This window comes from Saccopteryx leptura, chromosome 1, assembly GCF_036850995.1.
Source record: "Saccopteryx leptura isolate mSacLep1 chromosome 1, mSacLep1_pri_phased_curated, whole genome shotgun sequence".
NCBI lineage: Eukaryota > Metazoa > Chordata > Mammalia > Chiroptera > Emballonuridae > Saccopteryx > Saccopteryx leptura.
The window spans coordinates 200004354-200021627 of record NC_089503.1 but is presented as its reverse complement, the minus strand read 5'-3'; the positions used below and the strand labels follow the sequence as shown (position 1 = coordinate 200021627).

The 17274-nt window shown below is 42.3% G+C and overlaps 1 protein-coding gene across 1 annotated transcript in view; it reads right to left on the bottom strand.

Annotated features, from left to right (window-relative positions):
* Window positions 1-17274, bottom strand: part of AFG2A (AFG2 AAA ATPase homolog A) — a 278970-nt gene that overhangs the window by 38693 nt on the left and 223003 nt on the right. The window contains exon 15 of the mRNA XM_066384859.1: window positions 13914-14078. Within this exon, the coding sequence (XP_066240956.1) occupies window positions 13914-14078 (165 nt within the window). The remainder of the gene's footprint in view (window positions 1-13913; window positions 14079-17274) is intronic.

The window sequence follows — 17274 nt, the reverse complement described above, 5'->3', positions numbered from 1 at the left end:
AAGATTGTATCTGGAAAGCTATTTAAAACTATAAATCTGTCAACAGCTTCTTTCACAGCAGTGACATGGGAAGAGGAAGGACAGCATTATAGGGGACAGAGGGTAAATCCCAGGGGCACTTGGCATGTAGGCTCCCCGCCCAAACACAGTGCTATCTGGGGGCTCCAGGTCTGCCTCAGCTCATGCATACACACAGGAAGAGAAATAGGAGTTACTAATTTCAAACTGAAAAATGTCAGGAATGTAAAAACTGGAGGTTTCAACCTTTATTTGAAACTGAGGCCTAGACAATTCATTAAAAAAGAGACGGACTGTTCCGATCAGATAGGTGCATAGCTGTCAGTGCACATGTACATCCCGTGTGCCCAGGTCTGCCAGCTTACTGGGCAGCAGCCGTGCCACAGCGTGCTCTGACGCTCACCTTCCTGAGGCTCGTGGGTGCTCCTCAGCTTGCAACTCAGAAACAGGATGAAGTCAGCCATGTGTTCTGTAGTGCTTTTAGCTCAGCAATGGTTTTTAAACTGTTCTGCAGTCTCCACGGTGCCTGAGAGGTCACAGCAGAAGGAGGGTAGGGCACGGAGGCAGGACAGGCCCCAACCAAAGCAGGTTCAGTCCTGTCTGTTTTATATGTATTTATATAATGGTCTTCCTACATAAGGTTTTACCGGACGGAGAGGAATAGTTCTGCCACCAAAATCTTTAGAAACTACTCATCTTTACTTTAAAAAGTGACAGAAAAGACTAACAATGAATTCTAAAATAAAGCTTTCCTGGAAAAACAGCTCTGGATTGGAATAAAGAGGTAATAAGAACATAACATACTTTGTTGTTGTTTTTTTTGTATTTTTCTGAAGTTAGAAGTGGGGAGGCAGACAGACAGACTCCCACATGCACCCGACCGGAGTTCACCCGGCATGCCCACTAGGCAATGCTCTGCCCATCTGGGGCGTTGCAACTGCAGCCATTCTAGCACCTGAGGCAGAGGCCATGGAGCCATCCTCAGTGCCTGGGCTAACTGCTCCAATGCAGCCTTGGCTGTGGGAGGGAAAGAAAGAGAGAGAGAGAGAGAGAGAGAGAGAGAGGAAGGAGAGGGGGAAGGGTGGAGAAGTAGATGGGCGCTTCTCCTGTGTGCCCTGGCTGGGAATCGAACTTAGGACTTCCACATGCTGAGCTGACGCTCTACCACTGAGCCAACTGGCAAGGGCCATAATACTCATTTTTTGAGACAATATTCTGCGTTTATCATTTCTAAGCGTAGTTGATGTAACCCTCACCTACTAGTCTTTCTTATTGTTTATTCCCAATTAAAAAGCAGAGCCAGCCAAAGAGTCTCAACCTGATAAGAATGTCTTTTCCCTGCCAGCTTATATAGAGATGCCTAAAAATGTTTTTTCTGAAACTTCTCTCCGGTCACTGTGGGGACTGCCTTCACCACCCTCCTGCGCTACACGGCTATTGTTGGGATCCACGTCTTTTTCTTGTTTTTGGTGGAACACATCCACCGTTAACTTCCTAAAGAGAGGTGTGTGGGGATAAACCTGGAGGTCTGACATGTATTTATTTCATCTTCACATTTGCTTCCATAGTTTGGCCAGATACAGAACTAGAGGTTGGAAATAATTTCCCCTCAAAAATACACAAGCATAGGAAAGCACAGCTCTCCTGTCTTACAGCTGCTTCTGCTGCTGGAGTCTCATGGCAACCAAATTCTCAGTCCTTTGTGTGTGATGGGGTGGGGGGAGACACTCCACACAGCCTGTTACTCACTGCTGATGGGAATACGAAATGGCACATCCTCATCAACAAGTCTAACAGCTTGTCAGCTTCTTATAAAACTGAACATATTCTTAGCAATCAAACTCTATTCACCCTTGAAAGTATCCCTGTAGGGTTCAAAAACAGACTTGATGTGGCAGAAAGCTTTTTAAAGTGAAAGGAGGGGTGATAGTGAGACAAACCCGGAATGTGCCCAGACCGGAATCTATCCCACAACCTCATCTGGGGCCGATGCTGGCAACCAAGCTATTTTTAGCACACAAGAATGATGGGCTTTGACCAATGGAGAGGAGGAGGAGAAGGAGAAGGAGAGAAGCAGATGGTTGCTCCTCTCCTGTGCCCTGACTGGGAATCGAACGCTGGGCAGATGCTGTATCAACTGAGCCTCTGGCTAGGGCGGGCAGAAAGTTTTTAATGCTAATTTCAGTGAAGTGTCTTTATGAAACTCTAAGGAAGCCATAAAGGAAACATCAGACCAGTTTCTGAGAACCAGTGCATGTGTGCATATTTCATGCCCATTATGACCAATTCAGTTTTATAACAACAAAGTTCATTTTGAATTGAAAACTTTTACATTCTTCTCTCCCCTAATCCAGTTCTGACCCTTAGGTTTATGACACAGAGGAAAATTAATATAAAATGCTGGTGAGTACTGTTTTTTATATCTAAAATCGTTGGTTAGACCTTTCATATTTTTAAGGATTCTGGCAAGAAGTTAATGCTAGGCAAACTAAATATGATTCTTCCTTTTAAATATAAAACCACTCCTTAAGGATTCCTTTGAAGTGAATAAAAATATGCCAAGGGGCTACTTTTGCTACTACTAAAAGAATGTCTTGTCCAAATGCCAAAACAGTTTAAGTGATTTAAAAAAAAATTTTCTGAAGAAAAAGAGAAAATAACTCATTTATGACTTGGAGCTTCTACAATGATAGAAGTGGCAGGTGTGTTATACCTGATGGTTTCTCACTCCTAAATGAACAGAGAAACTTTCCTACAAATAAAAACAAAGCCATTTTCCAGATTTTAGTAGCAAAAAGAGAGCTAGACATTATTAAATAACACAAATAATACTTGAGGTTAAAAACAAATGAAACAGAAAAGGCCATGCAAATCTTTTATTTTCTACTTTTTTTTCTAGCCTAAGGCAAGAATAGAATCTGTTTTTAACTCCCAAAACTTAAGTGGAGATTTTATTTAAGAACGATGTAACAGCTGCACTGAGATTCTGAACAACCATTTTATATAGAGTTTAGTAACATTTTAATAGAATGACAGCTTTGAGAATTCTGAATTATTGTCATTTAGGGGTGAAGAAGGAGAACATCCTTATGTCATCATTAAACACCAGTGACACAAACATGCAATGCTTTTGTCCTGAGGATTAGATTTCTAAGCCTCACCTAAACACTTGGGTTTAGTCCTAGCCTAAATGAAAGGGTGTAGTAATTAGGTGTGGTATGCTTATTTCCTAACCAACCATCTTAGCAGAAACAGAAACCTAAATTTTTAATTAACAAAACTTAGATTAGAAAAAAGAAAGAATTAAGTTGTACCAAGGAACCAGAAATTACCTTAACAAATATATTGAAACAGGGATATTACATAGACTGTTTGTAAAGAAAAAATTCTATACATTTGAAAGTAAAAAATAGTACATATCCTTTAATAGGGAAAAAATAAAAATAGGTCTTTCTGATGTTTATAAATATAAACCAGCTGAAAAAATGCTGCATGTAACTAACTATGAAATATGGTTTAAATTTGAAGAACCACTAAAACTAAAAATATGACATACACATAAAACACTCATTATGCGTATTCATAAAATCTAAGACAACAAAATATGAAAAATAAAAAAAATTATTAGAGATTAATTAAATTGGATGTGTTGATTATAAGAAAATAACAGATACAACAACATGGATGGACTCTGATAACATTATACTGAGTGAAATAAGTAAATAAGAAAAAAATAAGCACTATATGATTCCATACATAAGGTGGGACATAAAAATGAGACTCAGGGCCATGGACAAGAGTGCGGTGGTTACCGGGGGTGGGGGGGGGGGGAGGGAGGGGGTAGGGGGAGAGGAGGGGCACAAAGAGGACCAGATGGAAAGTGAAGGAAGACTGTGTGACTGTGGGTGATGGGTATGCAACGTAATCGGGTGTCAGGATGACCTGGAGATGTTTCCTCTGAACCTATGTGCCCTGACTAATTAATGTCACCCTATTAAAATTAAAAAACAAAAAAACAACTGCCTGTCAGCCAGTGGAATTTTGCCACCCACCACCACCTTACCAACCCTATAAATTACCCCTGGGCCAGAGAAGCTGCATGACTTCCCTGGCCCCTGTCTTGCGGAACAGTGAACCTCGCCCGGGATGCGCTCTAAATAAAGCTTTTTGCTTGTCCACACTTGGCTACTTAGAAAAAAAAAAGAAGAAAATAACAGAAACAATTTATTGGGCACAGGTGATGTGTTTACTAGGAAAGCACCTTCATGAATGATGGCATCTAGTCTGGCACACAACACTATGAGTAGGGGCCTCTCTTACCCTGTCTGTGTGCGAGGGAGGAGAGCGATGGCATCTAGCCTGGAGCACGGCACTATGGGTAGGGGCCTCTCTTACCCTGTCTGTGTGTGAGGAGAGCGGTCATGAGCTGGCAAGCAGGCAAACAGGGCATCTGGATTTGGGTCTTCCTCATTCCAAAGCCTGTTTGCTTAACTAATGCAGTTTCTTTTGTTTCATATAACTTTTTTTTATTCTATTTATTCATTTTTAGAGAGAAAGGAGAGGGAGAAGGAGAAAAGAGAGAGAGAAGGGGGAGGAGAAAGAAGCATCAACTTCCATATATGCCTTTTAGGCAAGCCCAGGTTTTCAAATCAGTAACCTCAGTGTTCCAGGTCGACACTTTATCCACTGAGAGGAGAGGAGGCAGAGATAGACTCCCGCATGCACCCCAACTGGGAACCACCAGGCAAGCCCACTGGAGGCGATGCTCTCCCCACCTGGGGCATTGTTCCGTTGCTCAGCAATCAAACTTCTTAGCACCTAAGGCAGAGGCCATGGGGTCATTCTTAGCACCCAGAGCCAACTCTCTCCAATTGAGCCATGACTACAGGAGAGGGGGAGAGAGAGAGAGAGAGAGAGAGAGAGAGAGAGAAAGAAAGAAAGAGAGAAAGAGGGGTAGGGGTAGGAGTAGGGGTAGGGGTGGAGAAGCAGATAGGTGCTTCTCCCATGTGCCCTGACTGGGTGGAACACGAGACTTCCACAAGCCAGGTCGACGCTCTACCACCGAGCCAACCAGCCAGGGCCTGCAGTTTCATATAGAAGAAAATGTTCTTTAAAAAAGAAATAGTTTTCACATATATGGGTGGCATACGTTTTGTACATAGATTAGTATTATTAGAAATAAGTTCTCAATATTAAAATAACCAAACAAAACTATCCAACTCTACCAGACTCTGTCTGGCAAAAATAATAGCATGCTTTGCATATCTTTTTTGTATCAAAAAGTTCCTCTCAAGTTGGTAGAACTCAAAATTCCTATCACTCTTTTGAAGATGAAGAAGCACAGATTAAATGTGCAAAAATTCTGAAGAGCCAGCACGAGTCAACAGAAAGCCTGAGAGTTTGGAGAGGAGCAACCAGGTGGACTGTTAAAAAACACTGAAATCAGAATTCCTCCTGGCCTGAGCATTCTCCACAGATAAGATTCAGCCTGGGGACCAGATTATCAAGTAGGTCCTGACTAACTTGTTACCTGGATACACAGGCCCTTATAAAGGGCAGTAGTCTTCGGTTATGAAATGCTGAATGAAGTTTGTTGCCAGCCAGTCTCTCATTCAATATCCATTTCCTTTCTGACTAATGCTTCTTGTAATCTGATGGAAGTTTTAAGTACCTGGCAAGGAGTCAGCACTACAGATACGGCAGCACTGGGTGTCCTGGACTCTGGAGGATGACCTGCCTTGCTGTAAACATCTAAGATAGCCCTCAGGTAAGCCAAATTCAAGTTCTTTTATTGCCAATGGAAGAGATGAAGTTTGGAAACACAAAATGTTTATACCTCTATAGATTGGAAATTTTAAAAACTGCAATTTAAACACTGTAACTTTGAAACTTTTACTTACTTTCCTAATAAAGAGTTTAGGGAGAAAGTGGTTTGTGGCGTATTTCCACTAGGTAAACACTTTTCATCCTAATGCCTCAGGAATCATAGATATTGAACTCGACAAGGTGTTCTGTTGAAAAGCAGGAAAACCAAAGGTCTCAGATGAAAAAAAAAAAAATCACTGGGTCTGGGAAGTCTCTACACAGGTAAAATTTTCTTTTCCCTTGAGTGGAAAATTGATCAGGTTTGCTAAGAAGAATTTTTATTAAAAACTGAATTCTATGTACTGTCAGAATCTTTCAAGGTTCTCGTTCCTTGGGTGCTGTGATTAAGATCTCCAGGCCACAGTAACAAGTACTGATGAACACTGGTCAGGGTCCTAAGAGTCCAAGTTTCTTAGAAGCATTAGAAAGAAAACATAACTCTATTATATGTCTGGAGGCCTGACCCCTAATGGACAATTAATTAAACCTATGACGGGTATATAACTACACGGGTATGTGACATTAGAAAACATCACAGAGCCAGCTTCCCACCTCTTGTTAAATAGGAGACTGAACTCTAAAGATAACTGATTTGGAGGACTGACTTAAAAGGTACGGTCTAAACATCTGCTTTTAGTATATTCTGATGTTTACTCTGAAAGATTTTATCACGATTCATTTATGTACTACAGGGCAGCGGTATTTTAGCCACTGAACAGAACTGAGGAGGTAAGGCATTCACTGTAGGAACTTGTCTTTAAAGTTGTAAGTGCTAATATGGCTCGAGGACATAGTCCACCGGACCTACCACACTCTGGCCATTCCTAGCAGGAACTGTACCTCAGGACTGGTTTAATGTGCTAATGTTGCAAAAAAGATATCCTAATTTATGCCATTTACAAAACAATTTTGTCTAAGGCCTCAGGAGGCAAACCTTACATTAAAAAAAAAACAACTAGCTTATCTATTTAAGATTAAAATCTCAATTTGTTTACTCAATGAACACATACCAACTTTTATAAGAGTCTAGGCTAGGCACTGAGGGATATTTAAAAATAGATAAGCCTCAAATGAGACAGCCTTGTAGAGGTGAAGGTTGTGCATATATACAAGGGTGCCCGCTGAGGGGCACATAAGGACTTCCTTTTGCCCTGGCAGAAAACTGCTGAAGCAGCACCTTTTCATGACCAACTGCAAGGTGATCAGTAAGCTAGCCAGTGGTAGCTTTAAACACAAATCTGACCAAAACATTTCTTACTAAGTTGTTCAGTTGTTCAGTGGTTCTTATTGCTTAAAGGACAACATCAAAGTCAGATGATACCCAAGGTCTTTCATATTTTTCTGACCCAAATTTCCTGCTTTACCACCAAATTACTTTCACACATAGACTCTTTTCCCAGTCATATTTCTTTTTTTTTCCCCAGTCATATTTCAACCTTTAAAAGCATCTAGAGCCTGACCAGGCGGTGGCGCAGTGGGTAGAGCATCGGACTGGTATGTGGAAGACCCGGGCTCGAGACCCCGAGGTCACCAGCTTGAGTGCGGGCTCATTTGGTTTGAGGAAAAGCTCACCAGCTTGGACCCAAGGTCGCTGGCTCGAGCAAGGGGTTACTCGGTCTGCTGCCTCCTGGTCAAGGCACATACGAGAAAGCAATCAGTGAACAACTAAGATGTTGCAACAAAAAACTAATGATTGATGCTTCTCATCTCTCTCTGTTCCAGTCCGTCTGTCCCTATCTATCCCTCTCTCTGACTCTCTCTCTGTCTCTGAAAAAAAAAAAGCATCTAGAACACCCACTTTCTTTCATGTCTCTTCTTTCTAGCTGCCAGGAGCCTGCCCCACTTGGGGGACCCCACCTCCCCAATGACACTCAGATCAATATCCCTTCCTTCCATCTAGCAAGAGTTATACCCTCCTCTTCCTTCTCCCACAGGATTCAACACATCGCTATATGAGGCCACAGAACACAGACGGAATTGTTTATACATAGCTTTCCTTCTAAACTGCAGGCCTTACTCAGAAGACCTGGCAAGTACAGGAAAGGAATAAAGAAAAACAGTTCCTAACTCTAAGTAGCTTATACTTTTTTGGGAAGATGACAACAAGTCACTAAAAACAATTACTGTGAGACAAGAACATATAAAAATGGGAAAGATGTTCCATATCTGCTATTTAGTTGGCTAAGTCAGCGTCCACAGGGCAGAGAAACCTTCATCAAAGATGTTGAGATGTCGGCCCTGGCCGGTTGGCTCAGTGGTAGAGCGTCGGCCTGGCGTGCAGAAGTCCCGGGTTCAATTCCTGGCCAGGGCACACAGGAGAAGCGCCCATCTGCTTCTCCACCCCTCCCCCTCTCCTTCCTCTCTCTCTCTTCCCCTCCTGCAGGGAGGCTCCATTGGAGCAAAGATGGCCCGGGCACTGGGGATGGCTCCTTGGCCTCTGCCCCAGGCGTTGGAGTGGCTCTGGTTGTGACATAGCGATGCTCCGGAGGGGCAGAGCATCGCCCCCTGGTGGGCAGAGCGTCACCCCTTGGTGGGCGTGCCGGGTGGATCCCGGTCGGGCGCAAGCGGGAGCCTGTCTGTCTATCCCCGTTTCCAGCTTCAGAAAAAAAAAAAAAAAAGATGTCGAGATGTCAAAGGGAAGGGTCATGAGGAGCACACCTGGTTTTGGCCCTGGGTTTGTCAGTCGGGCTGTAGGGACATCAGACAATCAGTCGGCTTTGCTTGGCCCTAGAACTCCTCCACAGCATTAGGGGCTCAAAATAGATAATGATAATGTCTATAAAAAGATGTCTAAAACGAGAATATGCCACTTAGGGAATGTTAAGGCTGACATCTTTTTGTGGGGAAAATGACTTGGAATCAACTCAAAAATCTATCATTGATCCAACATTAACATCTACTAACTGAGTGGGAGATAGTGGTTGTGCTGCTGGACACCTAGAGTGTTACTGCTTGCTCGGGGAGATGAGGTGGCTGTTCATATTAAGATAAGTACAAACAAAATGTGCTAAGAGCTAAGTAAGTGGAACAAATCTCAGCGTAAAGGGGAGGCGCCCTTCATGAGTGGGGTAGGGTCATGATGGTTTAATGGCAAAGCAGTGATTTCAAGCCCATTGTATAAACAACTAGCTTGAAATTCTGAGGTGTACAGATTCAGAATTTAGGGCAAATGCACAGGAACAAGTGGAGAGCCGGGAAGAGCAGACCAGCGGGCTGCAGCAGCGTGTTTGCACAGGACAGCCCGCCTAGGGACAGGAGGGGCAGGCCCAGGTCAGTGCGCGCCGGGCCCTTGGGGACAGAAGCGCCTTCTGGCTGCTCTCCGACAGCACTACGCAGAGTCAACAGGGGTCCTGTCCCGCGTCAGGAGCTTCACTCCCATGTGTTGCGGGGTGGGTCACATACAGAGACAAACTGCGAGATGCTAATACATTGATCCTAATTTAAATCGTCACAAGAGACTGATGTTGGAAGAGCACAGGCACCTACATGGCTATAACTGCTCCTTCCGTTTTCAGTACGTGGGAGAAAAGAGGATGTCAGAAGATGTGTCCATCAGCGAGACAGAAAGTGAGGGCTGTCCCTTTAATAGCTACAACAGCTCAAGCCTGGTGAGCAGAGCCCCTCTCGAGTTAATGAGGCACACTGGAAGGTGACGTTTTCATGTCAAACTGGCACGAAGACGTTGAGCTATTATTAGACCCAGGAGGGCAGAGACCACAGCAGAATTCAGGCCAAGACACGTCATTTTAGTAAAATGAGGATAAACAGACTAAATTTACATGAAGTTAAAACTATTTTTAAAATAGCATGAAATGGCCTGACCAGGCGGTGACAGTGAATAGTCGACCTGGGATGCTAAGGACCCAGGTTCAAAGCTTCGAGGTTGCTGGCTTGAGCATGGGATCATAGACACAATATCCCACAGTCGCTGGCTGAGCGAAGCGTCACTGACTGCTGGAGCCCCCACCCCCCGTCAAGGCGTGTATGAGAAGCAATCAATAAACAACTAGACTGATGCAACTACAAGTTGATGCTTCTCATCTCTTTCCCTTCCTGTCTTTCTCTTTCTCTAAAACAAAACAACAAAAACCTCAGTATGTAATGTATTTATCTCTAACAAATTGCTTTAAAAAAACTCTCTAGAGCTGGATTCATAAGACTGCCCTAAAAGTTACCATATTAAGCAGATATTAAGCAGATGTTTATATTTTGAAGAAATGGGTGAGAGGCAAACTCAATTATCATTTAACTTCCAGGTCAATTATCTGGCTAGCAGGCGATGTCACCATGCCCCATCCTGTACGCACCTCCCAGGGCCCGGTTTAGTGGGCGGTGCCAGAGCTGAGTGAGGACAAAGGCGACATCCCTGAGCACTCTGTGTCAGCAGTGTTTCTCGGTGCTGTGACATTTATCTTATCTATCTAGCTATTTATCTATCTATTTAAAGATTTTCTTTATTGATTTCTTTTTTGAGAGTGAGAGGGAAAGAGAGGGAAAGAGAAAGAGAGAGAGAGAGAGAGAGAGAGAGAGAGAGAGAGAGAGAGAGAAAGGTGGGGGCAATGGGGGAGGGGCGGGAGGCATCCACACATACTTAGTCTCATATGTGCCTTGACCAGCCCCGTGTTCTAAACAGGCGACCACGGTGTTTCAGGTCGACACTTTAGCCACTGCGCCACCACAGGTCAGGCAGCGCTTATCTTATTTAAACCTCAAAATATTTCAGTCACATAGATATTTTACAAATGAGGAAAATAAGATTTCAAGGAAGTTAATGACTTGCTTAAAACCACCCTGAAAGGACCCATCCTTCTATTAGCAGTCCACTCCACTGCAACATCAAAATTCTCTTTTCCCCACTTTATTGCTTTTTGGAAGTTGAACACTGAAATCTTGATATATGAAATAAATACTGTAATCACCTATGTTATTTATAAAATACACAGTTGACACTTGGCAGTTAGACAAATTCGTCATGTCACTTAATGCGAGAGCACTAAAAGGAGGATCACTTTCAAACACAGATAAGCATCCGACCTCAAGTTTGCAGAGGTTAGTTTTTGGACCATGTTAGCAAGTCCCACACAGAGAGGAAATGACGTCTCCTACCTATCACGCTGTCTCTAAGCACAGGGCATGTGGATGATGAACCAGCCAAGGCTCTCCTATGCATTTACTTGTGATGACTTGTTTCCTGTCTGTGGGAAAGATAGAAGTTTTCCTAAAGTAGCTAGATAATTTGATAGAAGACAAAGGAAAAAATGGAGTGGAATCTGCTACAAATAACTTACAAAAACAAAAATCAAAGCAAAAGAAAACAATAGCTACAACCAAAAATGACTTATTATTTCCTCCTAAGCTGAATTCCCATCTGCTTTTAAATGGTAACATGTTTTTCCATTAACTGGGAGCCACAGCCAAGAAGCCCAAGACAATGAGGGCCGGGCCGCAGGGGGGCAGTGGCACAGGATCGGCTGAGGGGTGCTGCCGCCCGCCCCCAGGGGGGCTCCTGAGTGGCCCCATTCCTCCCAAACATGGCGACACGCTTCGTCCGGGGCCCTCCTGTGGGTTCCAGCCACACTCCAGGTCTCCGGAAGCCTGCTCCAGGGGGAGACGAGGAGTGACTACGAAGGGGAAGGAGCCCCTTCAGACGCTGGGCATGCAAGCTTTTCTGGAACAAGGAGGACGGAGCAAGACAGAGCACCAGGTGGGGAGGAAACACCTGGCCAAGTACCCCTACCCAGTCGTTACCGGTGCTCTGCTGTCATCTCCATTCCAATCCTCCTCTACGACATTTCAATTAAAATTGAAAAGAAAGAATACTCACTACAATTAAACATTTTGTTTGTAAAAAACAGTCAGCAATTTCCTCATCTCTGGCTTATCTGGCCAAATTCTTGTTCACATAGTTAATAGTGTACAATTACATAAAATTATCTTTACATAATTTTCATTAATCTACTCTCTTTTATTTTTTTTCATTTTTCTTAAGCTGGAAACGGGGAGAGACAGTCAGACAGACTCCCGCATGCGCCCGACCGGGATCCACCCGGCACGCCCACCATGGGGCGACGCTCTGCCCACCAGGGGGCGATGCTCTGCCCATCCTGGGCGTCGCCATATTGCGACCAGAGCCACTCTAGCGCCTGAGGCAGAGGCCACAGAGCCATCCCCAGCGCCCGGGCCATCTTTGCTCCAATGGAGCCTTGGCTGCGGGAGGGGAAGAGAGAGACAGAGAGGAAAGCGCGGCGGAGGGGTGGAGAAGCAAATGGGCGCTTCTCCTGTGTGTGCCCTGGCCGGGAATCGAACCCGGGTCCTCCGCACGTGGAACACAATTTCTATGACCTTGTAACAATATACTGATTAGAATTAGGACGACAGTGGATACCTTTTCCCCTTTCAAGCATTATGAGACACAAAACATGTAATTCAAGGACGAGCAGAATTTTCTGCTGCTTTTCCTGGGACTGTTTTTAGAAGATCTGATAGAAGTATCAATCAAACACGAACGCGCTGTGTTTGGACTAAATAAGGCATGTGCAGCGTGAGAGCGAGCAAAGGAGCAGTGGCTCCTGGCACCACGCGGGTTCTTTCCTTTCGGCCAGACAGAACCTCACCAGATTTGATTTCTGCTACTGCCATAAATCACTTCAACGTGAGAAAGGCACACTTGTACCTTGCTTAACCACTCTTCCTCCTCACTCAGCGCAAGTGAAAGATTTATGGTGTCTTCTTGCCATTTCCTGTAAACTGACATATACTGCACACGATGCCAGCCCTTGGTCTCGCATCCAAAAGTGAACTCCCAAAATGCAGCTGCAGCTGGTCAACAGTAGCTACGTGTTCATTTTAGTATAATGGGTGGCTCATTTTAACGTTGAGACTATTGTTTCAGACAGAACTCAAAAGTAAATGCATTTTATCTGTTTCTTAAGCTACTTTCAACATGGCCTTTTCTCCCCAATACAAGTGAAAACCCCAAGGGAGAAACCCAAACACACGTAGTTCACACCTGAGGCAAAACAGTGAGTACATCTGGATCTACTTGGTAGTTGCTATTAGCGATGACTGTGTGATACGCCAGGTCCAACGTCACATGCAAACTAACCTATGTACTCTCGGAGCACCACCTGTAATCTGTTCATTTCTGGGTTTTACTGAAGACAGATAAAAACAATAGCAAAATAGAATGCACAGTCCCAAATAACTCAGAATAAAAAGAATTTACAATTTTCTACTTAACAAATACCAATTTTCCAGTACAAGTCCATATCAGTGGTATTTAGAAGATATTTTTCTATTGAGTTTGTCCTTTTCTAAAAAAATGCATGTAGAAAGATGCACAATTATTTTAATGGAATTGTATTTTGTAACTAAAACTGCCTAAGTAAACATTTGCAAAGGACAAAAAAAAATGTTTACCTATCATACTGAAAACTTTCCTATTTTCACAGAGCTTGGGCTACTCTTATTCTCAGTGAAGGGCCGACTCTCCCTTTTACAGTTTTTATGAGAGAATCTTGTTAATCCAAAAGTAGTCTGAGGTAGTTTTCCAAAATGGTAAAAGATGATAATGATACAATCTATCTGCCAAGTCTTGGACTTCAGAGTGCTCGCATGATATCCTAACTTCACCTTTGTTATCTCTAGGAGGAAAGGGTAGAGAGAGTTTCTATGTCACAGCCCCTGACAGGGCCAGAGGTCTCAGTTCAGAGGTGTGTGTGGCTGGGAGCTGACATATCAAGGAGCTCCACAGAGGACCCTGCTTCTAGCCCAGAGTTCTCCCTCCAGATCGTACTCCCTTCTGAAGATGGCGTTTCGAGCACTGACAGGAGCGAGGGAAAGACAATCAAGACGCAGTGGAGGCAGGCAAACTGCAGTTTCACATAGTAGTCTACTGTTATGGGTGCATGGCCTGTTCTAGGATATTTTTAATCTACAGTGATGTAAAACAGTGGGCGTCAAGCAATCTTTTTACTAATGACCCAAACCACCGCTTTCCCCCCACTAAGGTATTTTGACAACTTTCTTACCTCTGCTCCTGAGTATGTATCCGTCTGGACAACGAGTTCATCCAGATTAACGTCCTGACTGATGGGCATAGAGTGGAACTGCAGATTAAATATTTCCCTCCTTGTTGCTGCATCTGGGAGAGGCACATAGATGATTCTATCAATTCTTCCAGGACGCATCAAAGCCTGAAAGGAAGACATTCCGCATGAATGGTGCCTGAAGAAAGGAGCGTCCAAAATCTCATGAATAACCCATTGTTACTCATAAGTAGTAAATGAAACACATATTAGAGATGCAACAATGTACTGTAAAGATTCAAATCAATAAACAATATTTCGGAGAGATTTTCTGCTCCCCAACAACTGCCCAGTCAGTAAAAGATGACTACTGTCTTTTAGGAGTGTACAAATATGCTTGCACTCATCATATCCAAGGAGATTTTTTTTGTAACTTTCTTCATTAACTCTTAAAATATGGGTTAATCTGCTCCAGAGAGCCCTTAAAGAAGCCCAGTTCTGATAAAAGACTACTTCAGAACTGAAAACAGTCAAATAAAATTTTCTCTTATTACTGAAGGCTAATGCCTAATTATCTTAGAGCTAAATGAATTAATCTATTTAGGAATATTTATTAAGCATGTATTATATACCAGATACTGTTCTTGGTACTAGAAAATAGCATAAGATAGATAGATATAGGTAAAATTGACTGTGGTGATAGTTACAAGTGACTATGAATAGACTGAAAACCCTGAATGGTTTTTAAATGGGTGAACTGTACGGTATGTGAAGTATATCTCAATTAAGTTATTATGCGGGTATAAAATGTACATATGTGTGCACATGTGCTTTTAGTGAGGGAAGAGAAAGCAAGCCTTTCTGGGGAGGTAACTGATGCAAATACCCAAAAGAGTCAGCCACACAAAGATCTGGGGGAAGAGCATTCACAGTAAAGAGAACATCAAGTGTCAAGGCCAGAATGTGGGCTGTTCCAGAAAAAGAGAAAAACGAATGCCGTAGAAACAGTGAGTAAAGGGAAAAGAGGAAGAAAATGAGGTTAGACAGATAGGGGCAGATACTAGGGTTTGAAAAGACACAGGAAAGAGTCTGAATTACACTCTACTTTTAATGAGAAGCTACTGGAAGGTTTTAAGTAGGAAGCTGAACAGGTAAGATTTTCATTAAAAGATCACTCTTGTGGGACTATCAAAAGGTCTAACATATGTGCAATCAGAGTCTCAGGAAAGGGAAGATGGAGCAGCAAAAAACCTGAAAAGAGCCAAACCTTTCCCCCAATTGATAAACAAACATAAATTGATATAATTAAGAAGCTCCATAAATCTCAAGCAAAATCAATATGAAGAAAACCACACTTGAACACATCATAGTGGAACTGCTGAAAATCAAAGATAAAGAAGTCTTGAAGCTGCCAGACTGAATCCAGGGAACAATAGTTTGAATCACTCATGACTCTCAGTCAAAACAACGGAGAGCGGAAACCAGTGGAACAACACCTTCCAAGTGCTGGGAGAACAAAAATGTCATCCTAGAGTTCTATTCCCACTGGAAATATCCTTTAATGATGAAAAAAAAAACAAATTAAGTCATCTTCAGATAAAGAAAACCACCCAGAGAAAATGCTAAAGGAAGATCTTCACATTAAAGGGAAATGACATAAAATGGAAAATTCAATCATCAGGAACAAATAAAGAGCACTGTAAATAAAACATTCCCTAAATGTAGACTCCTTCCACCTCCAAAAACTTACTCTTGTTGCTGGCGTCATCAGACATGGCATTTCTGAAGATTTATGAACAGTGAAAACCAGTTCTATAGGCACCCATTTTTAGGGTGAAGTATCCAGAAAGAAGATGTAACAGAAATAAATACAGAAACTAAGGAAGACAAGAACTCGGTGTAAACAACTTCTAAATTAAAAAAATAAAGAAAAAACATGACCCTGAAAGTAAACCTGGGACCATACATAAAGCATTACAGAAAATACCAGTATCAAAGTCTAGTATGATTGCTCTGTAGAAACCAGTTCTTAGGGAACCGACACACACACACAAATGATGATAGTCTGTTAGTGATAAATTATCCGTTCTCTCTGACCCAGAAGTCTAATGTCTTTTGCCAGTCTCCATGATATATGGCAGTCTAGATGATTAGCTTTCCAATAGGGGAACATTTAAACAAACAAAAAAAAGGGTTCTTTGATTGATTTTAGAGAGACAGAGAGGCAGGGTTGAGAGCGAGACACAGAGAGAGAAAGAGAGATAGAAGCATCCACTGCTGTTCCACTCTAGCTGTGTATTCATCGGTGGCTTCTTGCACGTGCTGTGACCAGGATCGAACCCACTACACCTTGGAGTTTTGGGATGACGTTCTAAGCGACTGAGCCAACTGGCCAGGGCAACCTTCTCTTTCTTTCTTTTATTTTTTTAAAAGATGAGAAATAAGTGTTTTATAACTCTAAGGTTAGTATGCCTATAAAAGAAAATTTCAAAACATACAAATTCAAAGAGGGTGACTTTAAAAAAAAAATTTATAATATTCATGTTTAGAATTCCAAATAGACTATTAAAACTCATGGGTCAATACCATTCTATCTCACATCAGTGCTTCACAAAATACTCTAGTAAATGTTAACAGATATAATGTAAAAAAAGATTTTCTTATTAAGTTTGGGAAACACTAGGTAAAAATGAAATTAAACAGGTTTCTATATGCAGAAATTTTTGGGGCCTATAATAGTGAATGTGAAAAATCTTCAAGCAAGGACTTCAGTAGTCTATAATAATTGTACTGAATATTCCCAAATTCAAGTCACAAAACATCTCAAAAGCTAATATTCCATTCTCCCTTTGGAAAATGCTGTCGCACATGTTTTGTACATGTTACAACACCTAGAACACGATGAGTGTCTGCCAGATATCTGTTCACCCTTGAGCTGCACACGAATTAGCAAGCTAGCCACTAACAAATATGTAGTGGATGTATTTCCTCTGTTAAAAAATACATGTTTTAATTATCTGCATTCTTCCCTACCCCTGATATCAGTTCATTGGGAAAAGTGATATATGATTGGCTTCATGAAATGTACATTGTTATAGAATTCACTCATAGGGATCACTATTCCCTACCTAAAACAAGTACAGAATTCAGGATATTAGGATGACTCCAGTAACTATATCTTTCCTAATTATTAAAAATGTTATCTTTGATAGGAAGACAAGATGGCACTGGAGTAGGTAGACATACCAACATCTACCTCCCAAAACCAAAGTAGATTACAAACTAATTTTAAGAACTATCATCTGGAAAAACCAACTTTGGACTAAACTAAGAGGACTCTTCAACAAGGAACACTGAAGAAGCC